Below are 14,668 nucleotides of genomic sequence, written 5' to 3'. Positions count from 1 at the left end.
TCCTGTATATTTTGCAGGACGAGGATGTTGTATCTGCTATCGAAGATGCAGGATTTGATGCTGAAATATTGCCTGAATCAAATTCTTCTCAGAAAGGTCCGAATAGAACTTTGTTGGGGCAGTTCAGTATAGGAGGTATGACTTGTGCAGCATGTGTCAACTCTGTTGAAGGTATTTTGAGGGACCTCCCTGGGGTTACCAGAGCTGTAGTTTCTCTAACAACCTCCGTAGGAGAAGTCGAATATGATCCTTCTATTGTTAGCAAGGATGACATTATTAATGCAATTGAAGATGCTGGATTTGAAGGTTCACTTGTACAGAGCAGTGAGCAAGGTAAAATAATTCTAGAGGTTGCAGGGATATCTGGTGAGCTGGATGCACAATTTTTGGAAGGCTTGCTTTGCCATATAAATGGGGTGCAGAAGTTCCGTTTTGATAGGATATCAGGACAACTGGAAGTTTGCTTTGATTCTGAAATCATTGGTTCTCGGTCTGTGGTTGATGGAATTGAGGAGGCTGGTGGTGGCCGGTTCAAGTTACACGTGAAAAACCCCCTTTCTAGAATGACTTCTAAAGATTTGGAAGAATCTTCAAAGATGTTCCAGCTTTTCACATCCAGTCTCTGTCTTAGTGTGAGTATTATTATTCTGTTACTTTACCACAGTTAATGCTTCCACTGCATCTATTAAATTTTCTGTATTCGATTTCGTTTTTATACCATTATTTTGTTATTCCGCCTTTCACATACATTATGACAGTGAGTTTACCACATCATGTTTCCCTACTCTAGTGGTTCATTTTCTAATTTTCTTGCTGTAATACTTTCAAGCCGTAAGAGGAATACATTAATAATGTGCATTCAATCGGGGGATAGTTATCTGAAATATTGCATTAGAGGTATAAGCATGCATTTAGAGTATGAGAGGTTTTCTAGCTGACTTTACCTCTTTTTCCCTTCTGGAAGGACGGATTTCATCCGAATTTCAGCTCCTTATAGCTGCAATCGGGGAAAGTTCAAGCTTCATGTATGACTGCTTTCTTCTGGAGACTAGTTTACCAGAAATGTTGTGACCTAGTGTGTCTGGGCTCAGTTCAGCATTGAGCCAATGTCAAGTTGGTGCTTTTACAATCTTCATATACCAAGTATGCTTCTACTGTTACTATCTTTACAGGTGATTGCCTGTCTGATCATGTAGGATAGAGTCTTGTGATTTTAGGCCAGAAAGTGAGATGCATCTTTGAACTTTTAATCTATTCAAGCAGCTATTATCAATGCCATATTATGAAGGTTCCCTGCTCTGGCTTGTGTTGCTGAGTTTTTGAAGAAAGGATACGGTGCAAATTAGCTTCCTGATTGCAAATTGAAAAAAAATTAGAATCTCTTCTTAATATGGCAAGAAATCTCATGATAATTGACAACGTGTTGTTTGTGTAAAAATTTGAACTTATGTATTCAATCATGTTGTATAATATGGCAGGTTCCTGTATTTCTTATACGTGTCTGCCCTCATGTTCCTGTGTTGTATCCTTTTCTATTGTGGCGATGCGGACCTTTCTTGATGAGGGATTGGCTGAAGTGGGGACTGGTGAGTCTCGTTCAGTTTGGTATTGGAAAGCGTTTCTATGTAGCTGCTGCTAAAGCATTGAGGCGTGGAGCAACAAATATGGATGTATTAGTTGCATTGGGAACTTCAGCTTCCTACTTCTATTCTGTCTGTGCTCTTCTGTACGGTGCTGCTACTGGTTTCTGGTCTCCGACATACTTTGAAACAAGTGCCATGTTGATAACATTCGTTCTGTTGGGCAAGTACTTGGAGTCCCTAGCAAAGGGGAAAACATCAGATGCTATCAAGAAGCTTGTTGAACTTGCACCTGCTACAGCATTGCTGCTTGAGAAAGATAAAGGTATGCGTACAGAATATCACATTTGAAAAGGTTTTATTGAGTTGGTAAATTTTGATATTGTAAAGCTTTTATGCTCAAGATTTGGGTGTGTTCTGGCGTGAGTAATTTCCTTTTCCTGGCCTGAATATGTTACTGTGAGTTATGTCGCATTGTTAATTGGTGTGCTTTCATCCTTTAGGTGGAAAGTGCATAGGGGAACGAGAAATTGACTCTTTGTTGATTCAACCTGGTGATCTGTTGAAAGTTCTCCCTGGCATTAAGATTCCTGCAGATGGTGTAGTGTTATGGGGTTCAAGTTATGTCAATGAGAGTATGGTCACTGGTGAATCTATTCCTGTCTTGAAGGAGATCAATTCACATGTGATTGGAGGCACAATGAATTCGCATGGGGCTCTTCATATTCAGGCCACCAAAGTTGGATCTGACACTGTTCTGAGTCAGATAATAAATTTGGTTGAAACTGCACAAATGTCTAAAGCTCCAATACAGAAGTTTGCTGACTTTGTAAGTATTGTACTGGTATCAGTTTATTAAGTTTTAGTGTATTAATTGTCATTCAATTTCTGTGTATGTGTGTCTTTGCTCGGGAAGCTGTTAGGTTGTTGAATTATTTAGAATCTAAATCAAGAAAATGATTCTGCTGTTTTTTTTTTTTTTTTAGTTTTGCTAAGATAACATCTTCACCTTGACGATATGATTATGTGACCTAATCTGTGGATTGTGCTCCAAGGAGCACAATGAGAACTGTACAATGCAAAATAGAACATTTACGAAAAACGAAAACGAACATTTTATTGTTGCAGTGGAACATTACAAGAATTCACTTATGCAAACGAAAATGTTGAAGTGGAACATTATAAGAGTTCACTTATGAAAACGAACATTTTACTGTTGAAGTGGAACATTACCAGAATTCAATTACGAAAATGAACATTAAGTGGAACATTACCATAATTCAATTACTTAAATAGAACATTTGCTCATCAAATATAAGACATATTTTCACGGAAAATAGAACATATTTTTTGTTTAAAAATAAGTTTAAAGAGAACATTTATTGAAATAGAACATTTGCTCATTGAAAAAGAACAATCTTCACGGAAAATAGAACATATTTTTTTGTTGAAAATTATGCTTAAAAGGAATATTTGTTGAAATAGAACATTACTCATTGAAAATAGAACAATTTTCACGAGAAATAGAAGATATTTTTTCACTGAAAAATATGCCTAAAGCGAACATTTGTTGAAATAGAACATTTACTCATCGAAAATGGAACAAATTTACTGAGTGCACCATGTGCACCGTGCTCTTGGGAGCACAATAGAATTTGGGTGCCTTCTGAAGAATTACTTTCATCTTTTTGGTCCTCAAAATTTTGTTTTAGCATGCTTTTTTGAAGAAGAAAGAAATCATTTTAGGGTTCGGGAGAAGGCACAAAAAGATTGCATTTTCCTTTTGTGGAAGATGTAGCATAGCCAAATGTTTCTTAATGTACACAATATATAGAGTCCATTATATCATATATAGCACACCTGTTTATTATCTAACAATTTGCGAGTTGCGTTCGACTTAATCCTTGCCTCTTCTGAGGATTATCTACCATCAAGTCCATTGTGAGGGGTAAGACGTAAGCTATTATATACCTAGCAGACATCTTAGAGGGTGACTAGCTATTTGAGGCTTGTGGCTTTACTTTTGCGGCTGATCCTCTATCCCTCCCACTGATTAAGCCTGTGAGTCAGATAGATTTGATTCATTCAGATAGATTTCCCCAATTGTGGATTTGAATAAATTAATGTGGCTCTTGCAAAATTTTGGAATTTAACGCAAATAGAACCCCTGCTAAGTGTTAAGCTCTTATCTAGAAATCTTACCATTTTCATATTTGGAACTTTCCTGCTGTCGATTCTTGCAAACATCTTGCAACTTGACATGACTTTTAAAATACTGAAAAGGATATTGAACCAATGTTAGTTAATTTCTTGCAGATTGCAAGCATATTTGTTCCCACTGTGATTGTTCTGGCATTGTTGACACTATTGGGTTGGTGAGTGAATGCTGATTCTTGGCACTCTTGCATTTGGTTCATAATAGTACATTTATAACATCCTCAGTTCTAAATGTTATTTGTTTTGGATACTAATCTTCTAGGTATGTTGGTGGAGTGACCAGAGCTTATCCACAAAGCTGGTTGCCAGAAAACAGCAATTATTTTGTGTTTTCCCTGATGTTTGCAATATCAGTTGTAGTAATTGCATGTCCATGTGCTCTGGGTTTGGCTACACCTACAGCTGTCATGGTTGCTACCGGTGTTGGTGCAAAAAATGGTGTGCTTATAAAGGGAGGAGATGCATTGGAAAGAGCTCAAAAGGTCAAGTTTGTCATCTTCGATAAAACAGGGACTCTTACGCAGGGAAAAGCCACGGTAACAACTGCTAAAGTTTTCACTGGCATGGATCGAGGAGAATTTCTTAGAATGGTAGCTTCAGCTGAGGTAAATCATCCTCTGTTATTACCGACATATTTGTATTATAAGTGCATCTTTTGGTTTTTAATCTAACTTGAGTGCATGGAATTATAACTCTCCCGTTCCGTTATAGAACGGTCGTTCTGTAACGGATTTTGGATTTGCCGTTCAGCGAAATGCTGTTACAGAATGCCTTAATAGATATCACATACTTCTCACCGCGTTGTCCGTTTCGTAACGCGAACTTGCCACAATCATAACGTTTTTATCTCGTTACATCTATTCTTTTCAAACATTGTCCAAAATATTTTATGAATTAATTATACAGCTGATGAAACATGATATTCTAATAGATTTGATTATATTATGTTGTAGTAATGCTTCATAAACTAAAACAATACAAATAAGGTTAGAACATATTAATGTGAATTTTTTAAAAAAATTCACGCCGCATCTGTCGCGATCCGTTCCATTCATCCGTACTAACCGCTTCCGCGACAACGCAAATGTTATCGTGATCGCGACCCCATCCGCGTTTTCTTTTGCCTTGCTTGAGTGCCTTTTATGTTTTACATGCCTTTACAAAGCTTGTTAGATTTTAGAATTTTCTGTAAATACTCCGGCTGGTGCTTGTTCACCTAGTTGAGGAATAATCCAATTTATTGGAGCATCACATTGAGCTCCATGTATGTAGGCTGAGCCTCATGAATTTCCGTGTTGCAGGCTAGTAGTGAACATCCTTTGGGGAAAGCAGTGGTTGAATATGCTCGGCATTTTCATTTCTTTGAGCCTTCTGAATCCAAGGACTCACAGAAGAGTGACAAGGGTTCCAAATATTCTGGGTGGCTTCTAGATGTTTCAGATTTCAATGCTGTGCCTGGGAGAGGAGTCCGATGTTTCATTGATGGAAAGCAAATTCTGGTGAGTTTTGGACCCTTATGTAACCGTTATATGTCAAACAGAAGGGCGAAGGCCACACGTCTTATCTGTCTTAATGATGGCTGTTTCAATGGCAGATTGGAAACCGTAAGCTGCTCACTGAAAATGGGGTGACAATACCTACAGAAATTGAGAGTATTTTGGTAGAGCTTGAGGAGGGTGCACAGACAGGAGTACTTGTTGCCTGTGATGATGTTCCAATTGGAGTTCTAGGAGTAGCTGATCCTCTGAAGAGAGAAGCTGCTGTTGTCATCGAGGGTCTTGGCAAAATGGGCATTACACCTGTCATGGTCACTGGCGATAACTGGCGAACAGCAAAAGCTGTTGCCAAAGAGGTAATTACTGACCTTTTCAACCATGCTCATATGCTAATGGCTTCCAAATTACGTTTTCCACACTTGTCCTCTTGATGTGGGAAAAAATTCTGGAAATTATATTATTCAAAATAGAAAAATTCCGTAAATTAGATGGTTCGGTACAGTAACTCTTGAAATTGCATACTGATTATGTATTTATGTCTGCTTCCTGAATACCTGAAGCTCGTCTTCTGCATTTGTTTTCTTGATATGTGAACATTTTGGAAATTAGATGCTTCAATATACTCTTGAAATTCCATTGTTTATGGCACATTTCAATCTCATGATGCAGTGAAATACTTCATAAATTCAACCCATGCGATTTGGGCCCTACTAAGTACTAACCATCTTTCCTCTTACTCTCTTCAACCCTGTGATCTCCTCCACTAATAATATCTACCCAAATGGGCAGAATCCGCTGCTATTTCAAGTCAATGAGGATATTTATTTGTGGATGGAGATAGCACTTGCAAAAAGTTTAGAAGCATATTTGGTTGGACAATAATGTCACTGCAAAAACAATTGTTTCCGGTTATCTTGTTCTTAAACTGTTGTGACATAACCCTAGTGTGAATTTGTAGTTGGAAAAAAGCATGATTAAAATCGTTTGATTGGCAGGTGGGCATAGATGATGTGAGGGCTGAAGTGATGCCAGCCGGAAAAGCGGAAGTAATCCGCTCATTTCAGAAAGATGGAAGTGTGGTGGCGATGGTAGGTGATGGCATTAATGACTCACCCGCCCTTGCTGCTGCTGATGTTGGTATGGCTATAGGCGCAGGAACAGATGTTGCCATTGAGGCTGCTGATTATGTCTTGATGAGAAATAATCTAGAAGATGTAATAACAGCCATTGATCTTTCAAGGAAGACGTTCTTACGTATCCGGATGAATTATGTCTTCGCCATGGCTTACAACATAATTGCCATACCAGTTGCTGCTGGTGTTTTATATCCTTGGATCAAGTTAAAGTTGCCCCCTTGGGTAGCTGGTGCTTGCATGGCACTCTCTTCCATAAGTGTAGTTTGCTCTTCTTTGCTTCTTAGGGCGTATAAAAAACCCAGATTGACCAGTATACTTGAGATTACTGTAGAGTAGAAATGAAGCATGCAAGTGGTTCAGAAGAAAGTAGTTTTAAATCTGTGGGTGCCCTTTACCGGGCGTCCTCAAGTTCTGTACATGTGTGATATAATGTTATATGGCAAATTGGCAATGGCGAATGGGGTCATAACTCATAAGCGGCCACTCGACGTTCCTATTTGGGAACTGTTATATCCTTCCCCATTAGTCTGTTCCTATTTGGGAACTGTTATATCCTTCCCCATTAGTCTGTTTAGCGCTTTTCCTTTACGGTCGTCAAAGAAATGTCTTGGCCTCTATATCGAGCTTGGGATCATAGTTAAGGCCGGTTGTGGGGGTGCTAACAAAAGCACCCAACCTGTCAACATGTATCTGAAATCCTGGGTGGTAAATTTGTTTTTTTTTTATCGGGTAGATAGACCCAGATAAGGGTCGGGTTATGTGTCACCGTTTTGGTTTATGTGCGTATCTGGAAACGCAGTTTATTCAGAAAAGTTTCTGTTAACTGAAATTGGGGTCAATTATCTGATATATCGGACATCTTGGGTATCGTGGTATAGAAAGCTTTTGGGTTTATTCGATTTGCACCGATGCAAGGGGGGAATCAGGATTCTCAAATTAGGGAGACACAATACGGACACCAAGTATTCAGATAAAATATCTAGAAAAAAAGCACTGCAGTACAAATTGTTTAATATTTGATGCTTTACATTCGAAATTCCAAAATGCTTATAGTGTTACAATTCAAAGAGAAATTAAAAAAAATCTTTTAAACATGATTTGTCGAAGATTGGGATTTTTCCCTTAGCCTTGGTCTTTTTGAATTAGGTGAATGTGAATCACTTGACATTTCCTAATTAAATTGATAAACATGAAATTAATTACATTATCAAACCAAACTAGTAAAAAAAAAAAATCAACTCAAATTTACAATTACAAATCAGAAATTGCAAACCAAATAAACCTAAAACATGAATCAACAAATTAACTCAAGAAATTATGAACAACAACAAATAAATTCAAGTATTCAAAGGGGAGAGGATAACCCCCCCCCCCCCCCCTATATATATATAACCTAATATTTGCAGATTAAGTGCTTGAGGGGCAAGGGAAAACAAAAGGTGCTCCCTACACCTTAAACACCACACTTGAAAAAAAATCTAAAATTTCATTATTATTTATATTACATATCAACAAGTTTGACAAAAGTGCTACAGATAAATGTGCTAAGATAAAGAGGGGGGGTGTTAAATGGGTTTTCTAACCAAAATAAATCAACTATCACCTTCTATATGCACAACAGACAAATACACTGTACATTTGATACGCCAATTGACACAACTACCATTTCTACACATGATTCTCCAAAAATGCCAAGACTGCCAAACCAGCAGCCCAAACATCATCATCCAATACATGTTCCGCAGGTGAGTGACTAATACCCCCACGACAACGTACAAAGAGCATTCCCATCTGCGTTTATGATCTCCATTAGACTTGCATTCTATATTTTCAAAACCAAATATATAGAACGTAACGGATGCAGGAAACTGACCTTAGTTAGACGAGACATGGCCATGGCATCATGCCCGGCCCCACTCATTAATTTCGGTACATCAACTTCAACATTACCTGCCATTTTCCTGAATGCAGTGAGGGCAGCCGACTGAAGCTGTGAACTCAATTCACTATCGCATTTGACAGCATTTGCATCATGCTGGCAATATCAAAAAAGTCGTCAGAATCAAGATTATCAGCAAAATAAAAGCAATTTAGAAAGTTACTGAACTTGAGTACCTTGCGCTCAATTACACATGAAACTGATCGTCTATCACAAATATTGTACATTCTAGCTGATAATTCATACAAAACAGCCTCACGGCCAGCATCATCCATAGCACGTAAATCTATTGTAAATGTCACCTGGAAAAAGGAAAATCAAAGATGCCTCAGGATTTGGTTCAATGTTTATCTGAAAGCCTACTAAATTAAGCAAAAGCAAGGTAAAGATCCTGCCTGTCCTGGAATAACATTGCTGGCACTTGGCCATAATGATATTTCTCCTACAGTACAGACAAGAGATCCAAAAAGAGATTCAACTGTGCTGCAGTCATCATCATATGACAAAAATTCCTTAGGTCGTTTACAAAGGCTTTCTAGTAGTACAATCAATTCAGCAGTGGCGGCCATAGGATCACGCCGCATGGACATGGGGACAGTTCCTGCATGTCCCTGTGAGCCTGAAACTGTTACCTGCAGTGAACTTGATGTGAGATTATTTAGGTTAAGCCTGACCATTTAACTTCTGAAGCAATATCCTAAAAATATTTATCCCAGCTGTCTGAGGTATTCAGAATGTAGTATATTGGAATTCTAGAAACAGTAGCCCACTATTCAGTCACTTAACAGGAAGAGAATCACAAGACCTGACAGAAATTTGAAACAACTGAACATTACAATTCTCCACAGGAAGAGATAGAAAAGAAGCGCACTATAAATAAGAGTATGAGACAATTACATTACACCAAGTGCAACTCAATGCTTCAATATCAATTGGCTGTGCAACCAGAGACCCCATATTGGGTCCCTCAATACTGAACAATTGGATCTTTTACTTATCCAGGTGGAGCAGATTATAAGACCTGAATATTGTGCTGTACTTGTGAAGATTGAAGTTGCAAACCAATATAACAAAAAAAGATGGATTCATCAACTAACCTCAAAAGTCAAAACATCATGGGTTTTTCCTGACATAGATGACAACAGTTCAACAAACTCATATGCAACAGATGAGATAAACTTCCTTTGTTCCTAAATAAATGCACCACTTTGACTTTCATGCTTGTCAATGCATATGTTTGACATTTATTAGTAAAAAATTGTAAAAAGTTGATAGTTTGAAAAATAAAAATTACATCGAGACTAATCAATCAACCTATCACATAATAGCATTTTTGTACAATTTACGGTCAATGTTAGTATATAAATAGTGCAAATGTCAAAGTGTTGCAATTAACTATAAACACAGGAAATGAAGAACATATTTCGGTTCATCTATCTCAATTGTGTATTTTCCGTACAAAAATGAACGGTTATCTTAACTATGCACTTCTCTTTGTCTATCATGTGACTAGAGCCAGTAGCATAGGTTAATTATGTCAAGACGAAGACTTCGAAGCATAGCTACTTAAAAGAAAAGAGATGAAATGTTCCACCTTTTCCCTCAAAAGTTGTCTGGAGAATGCCAGGGTGGCCAGAACACAAGAGCTGAGGTCCATCTGGTTCATGTGACAACTTTGGTACTAGCTATCCTGTAAGATATTTTAACGAAAAGTCTTGGTGTGGTTGTGGACAGTTCTCATTTGTTTTATTCACATATATTAGAGAGGGTTTGTGAAATTTAAGCAAGCAACAAGGTACATTTACCTTTAACCGTGTCTGCCCAGCTATGCCTTTGACTACCCCCAGGGGAATACCAGCTGATTCCAAAACAGGCCCCTGTTCAATGTGAACCTGCCAAATTTAACCAAAACAAATTTAAAAGGTTGTTAAATACAGTTTCATGCATGACAAAACGTTTCAGTATATTATTTTTTGAGCTAGCAATAGACAAGGAACTCAATTACCTCGACATAACCCCAAACCGACTCTGGCTCATACTTGAGCTGGATCAAGTTGTCCTCTGTTTCTCCAATAGTATTTTCCTCGAGGACTTCTTGTAATGTTTTGCCACTGGATGTTTTTGCATGGGCGAGAACATTAAAAGGAATATATTTTTAAATACAGGATGAGCTGTTAAAAGTTCTAGGTTCAAACCTCTTGTCTGATGTATTCAATGTGGAAGCTGGTAAGATGCCTGCTATGGCAGCACTTCCGAGGAAGGTTGACTGGAATCTCACACCCTCCTCATCACAAAAAGCAATCACCTAAAAATTATAAAAAGCATAGGATTATTTCAGGAGATGCACAAAAGGCCTACTAAACAGAAAAGAACTATAGAAGTTAAGTTTCCATTCATTTAACTAAGACGAGAAAATTTAATCTTTCAATATGCCTTGATGTATATATCTATACGGCAAAAGATAAACCAAATATCGGTTTTTTCTCTGCTTCCCCCGCAACTAGGGCTATTTCTGAGGGCTAATGAGTGTTCGCCAACCTATTTCACCATCCACGAGACTTGCAAATCAGGTACTGCTGTAACTACAAACGTCATAACACAGTCTTACAACTACTTTTAGACTGTGTTCACCAGAAATAGTCGCTTACTCCACACAAGTACAAGCATATGCTTCCAAACAGCATGCTTCAATATGAAGCTGCTATCTTGTGTTGGTTTTGGGTAAAATTGATAAAGGTACCACATGAAAATGGAAACTTTCAGAAAAATTCAAAATAGAATGCCAAAGAAATTTTCTATGCCTGGAGAAATAATTGACATCAATTGACCCCCTCATATTTCTATAATTTCATCCCTTTTCTCCAAAGAATATTATGCAGTTTCACATGTCAATTACTTAATCTATTTTTCCAAAAAATATGTAGCTTTATACAAGTCACTTAGCCCTAAACTGTGAGCTCAACCACTATCAGCCCCAAACATTTTGTTTACTGAAAAAGGATATGAAGGCATCTTCGTATACCACACTATTACATTTCAAACTCTAACATGTACCGAGAGACCAATTTGAAGCCACATAGGACGAGCAATCCCCTCCTCTCTGTTATGTACAAAGGTAAGATCAATAAACGCTGGATATTCAGCAGCTCTAGATGACCAAGCAACTTGTCAGTTGTCAAAGTGACAAGTCCAGACATCTCATCCAAAAATGGATAAGTATTCCAGGCTGATACGGGATCTATGGTTGATGGCTTATGGGTGAAGTATGCAATTATATTGTGTGACCCTCCCACTGTTAAGCTTTTGAATATCTAGATGTATGAACTAGCTCTCAGGCCAAAACGTCAATAACGATTGTATCAGCTTCAAGTCTTATCAGCATTTTGGAAAGCAGGAAGGAACAGAGGCAAATATAACGACTGTAAGGCCTTAAAAGGGTGTGATGCAGCTCTTTCAAAATCAGATTCTCAAACGCAAGCAGAGAAACTAAAGAAATTGGCTTAAAAGGCAAACAATAGATAGTCTTGTGTACTTTCGGATACCTCAACTGGACGCCTCAGCATTTCTAACTTCTCCGTCACCTTCAAAACCTTCAGAGCTGATATTGCAGAAATGATACCTAGCGCACCATCAAACTTTCCAGCATCGACTACAGTGTCCTGTTTTAGGCAAGACCAAAACAGAAACTTATCAATAAACTACCAAATAAAACAATACAGGGAGAGTTTGGAAGAGGAGAGAAATAAATCACCATATGAGATCCCATCAACAGTGCAGGAGCACTAGCATTGATCCCATCAACCCGACCATGCACATTACCCATAAGGTCTACCCATCTGCATGCAGTTGTCATTAAAGCATAACTTACAGAAAGAGTAGATACTAACAAGCACAGGGAGATACTCACGTTCTCAAACCAGCATCCTCCATCCATTGACGGATAGCATTTGCGGCTCTTACAGAGGCTGGGCTCAAGAAAGTCCTCTCAAGGTAGCCATCCACATCGCTAATCTGCCACATTACATCAAAAGTAACACTCATTTCTCAACAACTGGCGCTAAAAACTGTCACATGATTAAGGTCTTCCATCAAAATTAAGTAGATACATACTGCTACGAAAGACATTGTACATTTTAACATCTTCATCAACCGACAAAAGTAAATCCAGATTTTCAACAATCTCTAGAATAACCAAGTTACTAAAGCAACTTTGCCAACATAAAAAAGTCATTTAGAAGCTAACTTCTTCAGCGCAGCAGATGATATACTTGCACTTTGTCTTGTCCAGACAAACACATGGGCACCAAAGTATATTTCATAAGAATCGGAATATTGTAATTTATGCAAGGGTCTCTCATTATCGGTACTATATGCATACAACATGCATCATTGTTTTGTAACATTTTCATTATAGTACACATCTTGTTTAAGGCAATAATTTGACATGCTCCAAGTGGATGAAGTTTACATCATAAATCTTAGTATAATGAAATTAAAAGATGGATCTTGTAAGTTGTATCAATGCTACAATGGTCTTCGATGAAACAGACATATATGATATTCTAGACAAAATTTCATGTTGGCTACAAAAATTTATCGTTTGAGTCACCCAGCCAGTCATATAAAACAATATCATTGTCCATGAATTAGAAAGCATATCACGAAATTGCACAGGGGAAAAACAGGCAAATAAGAATACTTCATTGCATAAAAAATGACAGTAAGTTCAAATCTTTATACCTTTCCAAGCTCATTTAATCTTGAGACCGCTTCATCTCTCAGAAATTCCCGATGCAAATCATTCCCCACAACTTCAGCTTCTTCACTCCCTATATACAAATATACAATCAATACCAGAATGAAAGTCACACTCCACTGAACAAGCTAGTGCTTCTCAAACCAAGAACTTTAGATCATTTCTTATAATCTAATAAATAGAATATATTTCCAGTACCATTGTAGCTACTTGAATAAAGACTCAATCAGATTATTAATATGCCTGTATATAAATTAACCTCATTCGCATTCATCATATTCATATTCATATAACCGATCCATTTTCATTAAACTAAAATCCAGATCGTCACACCAAAAGGCCTGTTTGTTATCGTTTTTTGTTACTGAGTATTCATTACACAACTTACATCATATCATTTTAACTAAAAACTGGCAATTATTGGCAATGATGTCGAACAGGATTTATATCACTTCATGAAAAACAGCAATCTAAGCATGGTCAGACAAAAACCCAGATTAGAATTTACCAATCTGAGCAAAGATAACCACACCCAGAACAGAAAAATCATTAAAATACAAAGACAAGATATTGTGAATGAGTTGGTTGCAGTTTTACCATGTAAAACATCAGTGGAAGAAGAGGATGAAGAAGATGAAACAACAGATGAAAGAAGAAAGAGTAGCACAGGCAAGAAACAGAGAGATGAAGCCATGGAAAGTAGGAGGAAAAGTGTTGGGCGGCTGGAGTAGATTTACCCTCGACTTGCGGTTGTGAGGGTTGCCAGCTTTGGGTAATGTGCGATGTGTGTAGTTTTTATATCAGCGTAGTTTGTTGGGTAGTGAAAGAGTACGTAAACTTTGGAACTTTTTTCAGTGGAAATAAGCAATTTGCCAACTTCTCTTCATTTCTCTCCGCTCGCCATCCGCTAGACCGCTACTTGATTGTCGACGTAAACGGTTTACGGAACCAAATAGTTGTCTCATCAATATTTTTTTATTGCAACACTTTGACTTTTGTAATATTCCGTATCTTATTTTCATTTTTTTTGTTAATATATAAGAATAAAAATGATCATATGAAATGTTATTGGATTTATTTTAAGGAATATTTTCACAGATTTTTTATAACTTTTATAAATATATAATTAGAGATATTAATGGTCAAAATTGTGTGTTGTTAAGCGTAAAAGTCAAACTGTTGCACTTATTTAGTCACGAACGTAGTATATCTCTAATCTCGTGTATTCAACCTGTACAAGAACGAAGGTTGGATTAGTTGGTTGGAGGTTATCTTTCCAACGGATTTGATTCTTGCGCTCTTACCCTTAGGATATGTATTTAGATGGTATGATCTATTATATGGATAATTTACAAAGTCGTCTTAGACAATTTGGGGTCCTATAAGGTTATAAAAGGGATCCACAATCTCACATTTTTAATAACTAATTTTAAATTTTTTATTAGAAATGGTTGAAAAAATTAGACTTTTTTACATAGTTCAATGTTAGTTTCATTTTTAGCAAGAATACATTTTATATATAACAAAATAGTAAAGATATTCCC

General features: G+C 37.3%; 2 protein-coding genes across 3 annotated transcripts; one reads left to right on the top strand and one right to left on the bottom strand.

Moving 5' to 3' along the window:
* Window positions 1-2: 2 nt before the first annotated feature.
* On the top strand, window positions 3-6,946 carry LOC104898857 (copper-transporting ATPase RAN1; the record flags this gene model as incomplete). Its single annotated transcript, XM_057390745.1, has 8 exons — window positions 3-632; window positions 1,479-1,905; window positions 2,084-2,409; window positions 3,897-3,955; window positions 4,060-4,402; window positions 5,099-5,296; window positions 5,392-5,649; window positions 6,289-6,946. Coding segments are annotated over 8 exons (2,718 nt in total), but the record flags the coding sequence as incomplete, so codon positions are not given.
* Window positions 6,947-7,895: 949 nt separating this feature from the next.
* On the bottom strand, window positions 7,896-13,924 carry LOC104898858 (allantoate deiminase 2). Of its 2 annotated transcripts, XM_010685977.4 has the most exons (12): window positions 13,722-13,923; window positions 13,109-13,197; window positions 12,276-12,379; window positions 12,120-12,204; window positions 11,911-12,027; window positions 10,564-10,673; window positions 10,374-10,479; window positions 10,174-10,260; window positions 8,764-9,000; window positions 8,545-8,670; window positions 8,303-8,464; window positions 7,896-8,220 (listed from the first exon to the last, which is right to left on the bottom strand). In XM_010685977.4, the coding sequence occupies exons 1-12, from the start codon at window positions 13,816-13,818 to the stop codon at window positions 8,098-8,100; spliced, it is 1,443 nt and encodes a 480-aa protein (XP_010684279.1). In that variant the 5' UTR covers window positions 13,819-13,923; the 3' UTR covers window positions 7,896-8,097. The 2 variants fall into 2 exon arrangements, with proteins under 2 accessions (XP_010684279.1, XP_048503756.1); XM_048647799.2 differs by lacking the exon at window positions 8,764-9,000 and having other exon boundaries at window positions 13,722-13,924.
* Window positions 13,925-14,668: the final 744 nt, after the last annotated feature.

The sequence above is a fragment of the Beta vulgaris genome, chromosome 7 (assembly GCF_026745355.1).
Source record: "Beta vulgaris subsp. vulgaris cultivar EL10 chromosome 7, EL10.2, whole genome shotgun sequence".
Taxonomy (NCBI): domain Eukaryota; kingdom Viridiplantae; phylum Streptophyta; class Magnoliopsida; order Caryophyllales; family Amaranthaceae; genus Beta; species Beta vulgaris.
Note: the sequence above shows the minus strand (reverse complement) of the source record. Positions and strands in the feature narration are given on the sequence as shown.

Coding starts and splice junctions, on each gene's coding strand:
- LOC104898858 (XM_010685977.4), bottom strand. CDS start 13,818: ATGGCTTCATCTCTCTGTTTCTTGCCTGTGCTACTCTTTCTTCTTTCA. Junction 12,028..12,119: donor TGTTGATGGGATCTCATATG/GTGATTTATTTC, acceptor TGCCTAAAACAG/GACACTGTAGTCGATGCTGG. Junction 9,001..10,173: donor CTGGGCAGACACGGTTAAAG/GTAAATGTACCT, acceptor AGTTCACTGCAG/GTAACAGTTTCAGGCTCACA.